At 48.7% G+C, this 5,421-nt stretch overlaps 1 protein-coding gene across 1 annotated transcript; it reads right to left on the bottom strand.

Annotated features, from left to right (window-relative positions):
* Window positions 1–266: 266 nt before the first annotated feature.
* LOC135881312 (RNA-binding protein 4-like) lies at window positions 267–5,187 on the bottom strand. The gene is made up of 2 exons (XM_065407935.1): window positions 5,114–5,187; window positions 267–2,803 (listed from the first exon to the last, which is right to left on the bottom strand). The coding sequence occupies exon 2, from the start codon at window positions 2,743–2,745 to the stop codon at window positions 1,807–1,809; it is 939 nt and encodes a 312-aa protein (XP_065264007.1). The 5' UTR covers window positions 2,746–2,803; window positions 5,114–5,187; the 3' UTR covers window positions 267–1,806.
* Window positions 5,188–5,421: the final 234 nt, after the last annotated feature.

Raw genomic sequence — 5,421 nt, 5'->3', positions numbered from 1 at the left:
GGGGGGAGGTGGAGCGCTTTAGATGGATGGAGGCAGCATCCCCAGCAAGAAACCAAGATCTCTTTGCACATACAGTGCTTACCCAAAGATTTCAACGCAATCTCTGCTGTGGGGAAACCGAGGCACAGGGAGGGGAAGGGAGTTGCTGGGAATAGAACCCATGAGTCCTGCTAGCCTTGCACTCTCACCAGAGGGTGCCCTCTGGACTGCCAAATAGCTAACCCGAGAGCACCAGAAGAGGAAGAAGCGCAGGTAGGGGACAAGGGGAGTGGTATATTCACTCAAGCTTGTAGTGGAGGCTTCACGCTTCCTTCAGCAGGGTGGTGGTTAAAGGCATTGCGCTGTCTTGAATCAGCTCTGCCTGCACCTTTGCAGCCGAGATCCCTTTCCCCCTTACGCCTCCGAGCACCGGGCTGTGTATGGAGAAAAAAAATCAATGGGGGGGGAGAAAGGGTTAAAATGTTAGATACCTGACAAGTGAGGTCTAAACAAATGTGTATGGGGGTGGGGGAGGGAGGGGGGAAGTTGGCCTCAACAACAGGAATAGCAGATAAGGGGCTTGCAACAGGTCAGAGTTACAGATGCCCTGGCTGAGTTAGAGCAGAGGAATGCTGTGGCCAGAAGGCAGGAGGGAAACCCAGGCAGCCTGTGGGGTTGCTAACAAGGTGCTCGCCGTGGGGAGGGCACAGGGAGATGGGAAGGGAAGAGGGTCACTCCGTTAACTGAGGCAACCGCGGCGGAACAGGCAGCGCGATACGGTCAAGCGAAATCGGGGTGTCAGTTTTGCCGTTCGCTAGGCACAGAGGAGAGAGGCAGAGAAAGAAGAGCCGCACGGAGGTTTGGGCACAGTTAAAGCGACGCAGCAGCTGATTTGACGACGAGACGCCGGGAAGTTCTGTACAAGCTGTTTAATCATCAATGTAAAAAACAAAAAGGGAAAAAGAAGCCGTGACACGGACGGACTTTGGATGCACCAAAAAATCCACTTCCTTTTATAATACTGAGGTACAGAAACAGAACAAGGCACCCCCCCCCTCCAATCTGGTCCTAGCTACGGATCTAGAGACACACATTTCAAAACTCCACTCCGCATGCACAGCACGGGAAGACCGCGCCAAGGAATTAGCCAGCAAAAAGAAAAAGAGCACTGCAAGTTACAACGGTTAAAACTGATGAGAGGGGAGGGGAATCAAGAAAGGATCAGCTCTGAATTACGAGCAGAATCGCCTTGGCTGTCAGTGCAGGCTTGCAGGGGGCCAGTTCGTCGGGCGACTGATCTTCCAAACTGGGATTATTTTCTTAGCGACTGAACCAAACCAAAACAGAACGTAAGGAAAGGAAACCAGGAGGGAAAGGGGATGAGGGGGGAAGGTAGAGAAAAGATGCAACCTAACAAACCTTGGAAAGTGGGAGCATGAGACGACTGAAGGAAAAAGAAAGCAGGTTAATTTCTTAACGGGGAGGGAGGGAGGCAAACTCACTTCTCGCCAGCGCTACTTGACCTTCAAAGGAAATCTAGGCTATCTTTATATATATTTTTATATATATATATATATATATAAAAACACACACACATAAAAGGTTGTCTAGTTCATAGGAGCCTATTTACTGCCTTCCAGGAGGCATGGTAACCTCCATCCACTGTGGATGGCATCAGAGAGCTACTTTAGGAAGGAGTGGCACTCCCTTACCCCATAAAAAACTGTGCCAATAAGGAGTTCTAGGGCTAGTTACTCTCCACCCCACGCCTCTGCCTCCCACCGAAGCTAAGATCTCTGGTCACTTACTACTATGAGCACAGTAAGATTAGTACGTCTGGGCATATTGAGTGGCATAGCCGTTGCTGTATTTCTCATAGTACTCTCCTGCACTGTAGGTGGCACCCATGCTGTACTGAGAGTAGGTAGCGGCTGCTGCGGCTGCAGCCGCCACTGCTGCATAACCCGTTTGGTTGTACACTTGACTGTATGTCTGGGCGGCAGCCGCGGCAGCATAGGGATCAGTATACTGGGCCACCGCAGCGGTCGTCCGCCTGCCCACAGGGCTCCTCTCTCTGTAGGCGGTGGGGGTAGAGGGCGGAGGTGGCAGAACCCTCTCGTATGCTGTCCTGGCAGTCATCGCCCGGTCGTAGAGCTCATAAGCATAGCGGTCATAATATTCCCGGTCATACCAAGATCTGGGTGCATATGGGGTGTATGGAGGCGGTGGCGGGGGGATGCGCCCCCTGGGGAAGTAGTAACTGGGCAGTGCAGGTGGTGGAGGTGGCACAGAGGTCCCCTTGGTTGTCTTGAGCGAGTTGTTGCTCTTGGACAGTGTTACAAAGATCTTCTGGTCCTCCAGAGGCATGTCGTTGAGGTTCAAGATGGCATCCATGGCTTCCCTCTCCTTGGCCATGTGGACAAAGGCGTAGTTCTTCACAATGTCACACTCCACCACCTTGCCAAACTTCTCAAAGAGTTCCTTGATCTGGGCTGTAGTGGCCTTGCTGGAGACATTGCCCACATAGATCTTGGTGGCGTTACGAATCTTGGAGGTGGCGTACTCTACCGTCAGGTGGGCCCCGTAGAACTCCTGCTTGTGCAGCTCGCTGATGGCCTTGTGGGCCTCGTCCTCCTTCTCCATGTGCACAAAGGCGAAGTTCTTCAGGATGTCGCACTCGTTCACCTGTCCATACTGCTCGAAGAGCTTCTTCAGCTCATCCACTGTGACAGAAGGGGAGACTCCTCCCACGAAGATCTTCACCATGGCAGGAGGTTGCACTTCCAGCCTGCAATGCTCTCAGGAATCACCCACGCAAACTCAACTGAGAGACAGAGGGGAGAAGAGTTACTTCCGCCTTACGTTCAAGCTATCATAGTGATACCAAGTAGGGCTGTCAATCGCAGTTAACTCACGCGATTAACTCAAAAAAAAATTAATTGCAATTAATTGCACTTATACCAATAGAATACCAATTTAAATTTATTAAATATTTTTGGATTTTTTTTACATTTTCAATATTGATTTCAATTACAACACAGAATACAAAGTGCACAGTGCTCACTTTATAGTATTTTTGATTACAAATATATGCACTGTAAAAATTATAAAAGAAATAGTATTTTTCAATTTACCTCATACAAGTACTGAAGTGCAATCTCTTTATCGTGAAAGTGTAACTTACAAATGCAGATTTTTTTTGGTTACATAACCGCACTCTAAAACAAAACAGTGTAAAACTTTAGAGCCTACAAGTCCACTCAATCCTACTTCTTTTTCTGCCAATCGCTAAGACAAACAAGTTTGTTTACACTGATGGGAGATACTGCTGCCTGCTTCTTATTTACAATGTCACCTGAAAGCGAGAACAGGCGTTCGCATGGCACTTTTGTAGCCGGCACTGCAAGGTATGCCCCTTCCATGCTTCAGCCACCATTCCAGAGGACATGCTTCCATGCTCTTTAAAAAAATTATGAATTAATTAAATTTGTGACTGTACTCCTTGGGGGGAGAATAGTATGTCTCCTGCTCTGTTTTACCTGCATTCTGCATAGATTTCATGTTATAGCAGTCTCAGATGATGACCCAGCACGTGTTCGTTTTAAGAACACTTGTACAGCAGATTTGACAAAATGCAAAGAAGGTATCGAAGTGAGATTTCTAAAAATAGCTACAGCACTCGACCCAAGGTTTAAGAATCTGAAGTGCCATCCAAAATCTGAGAGGGACAAGGTGTGGAGCATGCTTTTAGCAGTCTTAAAAGAGCAACACTCTGATGCGGAAACTACAGAACCCAAACCACCAAAAAAATAAAAATAAAAAAAATCAACCTTCTACTGGTGGCATCTGACTCAGATGATGAAAATTAACATGCATCAGTCCGCACTGCTTCGGATCGTTATCAAGCAGAACCCATCATCAGCATGGAAGCTTGTCCTCTGCAATGTTGGTTGAAGCATGAAGGGACATATGAATCTTTAGCGCATCAGGCACGTAAATATTTTGCAACGCCAGCTACAACAGCGCCATGCGAACGCCTGTTCTCACTTTCAGGTGACACTGTAAATAAGAAGCAGGCAGCATTATCTCCTGCAAATTGTAACCAACCTTGTTTGTCTGAGTGATTGGCTGAACAAAAGAAGTAGGACTGATTGGACTTATGGGCTCTAAAGTTTTACACTGTTTTGTTTTAGAGTGCAGTTTTTTACATAATTCTATATTTATAATTTCAACTTTCATGATAAAGAGATTGCACTACAATACTTATATGAGGTGAATTGAAAAATACAATGTTTTTTTGTTTTTTACAGTGCAAATATTTGTAATAAAAATATAAAGTGAGCACTGTACACCTTGTATTCTGTGTTGTAATTGAAATATATTTGAAAATGTAGTAAACATCCAAAAATATTTAAAATAAATGGTATTCTATTGTTTAACAGCACGATTAATCGTGCGATTAGCCACAATTAATGTTTTTAATTGCTCGATAGCCCTAATACCAAGCTCTCCAGGGGTTGACAGAACAAAGCTGGACTGGGAATCCTGCGGCTATTTTCACAGTTGCGTATGGAAGTGGATGGCCTATGCGGGCTAGGAACTAGAGTGAAACCCGTAGTAAACCCGTAGCTGCTTAGCTTTGGCAGCCTGCAGCCCAGACACACAATCTGCACCTCCTCCACTGGGGAAAACTCAGCACTGCGATGGGTGCTAGAGAAATGGACAAGACAGGCAGGATCTCAGACGCCTTCGCCACCTGTAGTGAACTCAACACCTCCAGTGGGACAGGAACGGGGCTACAGCGGAGGAGCCTGGTGCCCTGGGCAGGGAAGGGGGCGTGGCTCGAAACAGGGGGCTGTGATCTTGAGGGACAGGCAGGAAACCCTTAGCCTTGTGACCAAGCCCCTCGGGGTCCCCGTAGGGCCAAGGGCCTCTGCCTCTCCTCAATCCACCGTGCTCCCCAACGTCACCCAATGGTACCGCCCATCTCAGCGATCTCGCCCCCCGTGTTTCCCGATGATACCATCCCCGCATGCGCACTGAGCACAAACCAGCCCACCCATCCGGCACGCGCGAGCTGCGGCGGGACCATGATCCCTCCGGCTCCTTTCCGCCCCGTTGGCCTGGGACTCACCGCGGAGGAGGGTGGAAGGGCCAGGAGGACCAAAACAGCGCAGCTCCCGATGGAGGCCAACTGTTCCTCCAAAACCACAGAAACAAGATGGCGGCGCTCACTTCCGGCCACCCCCGGAAGTCCAGCTCCAGGGGTAGAAGCGATTAGGGCGCCGCCATATTTGGGACACGTGATAGCCATCACTCTTGCAGAAAACTAAGGGGTGGAGGAGGGAAAAACACTGCTCCAGTGACGGCGGGACCATCGTGCAATCATTTGATCGGGGTCCCCCCACCCATTCCTGCTGAAGCCGCATGGTGGCGCCATCT

Source organism: Emys orbicularis, chromosome 7 (genome assembly GCF_028017835.1).
Source record: "Emys orbicularis isolate rEmyOrb1 chromosome 7, rEmyOrb1.hap1, whole genome shotgun sequence".
Classification (NCBI taxonomy): Eukaryota; Metazoa; Chordata; order Testudines; family Emydidae; genus Emys; species Emys orbicularis.
Note: the sequence above shows the minus strand (reverse complement) of the source record. Positions and strands in the feature narration are given on the sequence as shown.

Bases quoted from the DNA above. Each gene is read 5' to 3' on its own strand.
- LOC135881312 (XM_065407935.1), bottom strand. From the start codon at position 2,745: ATGGTGAAGATCTTCGTGGGAGGAGTCTCCCCTTCTGTCACAGTGGAT.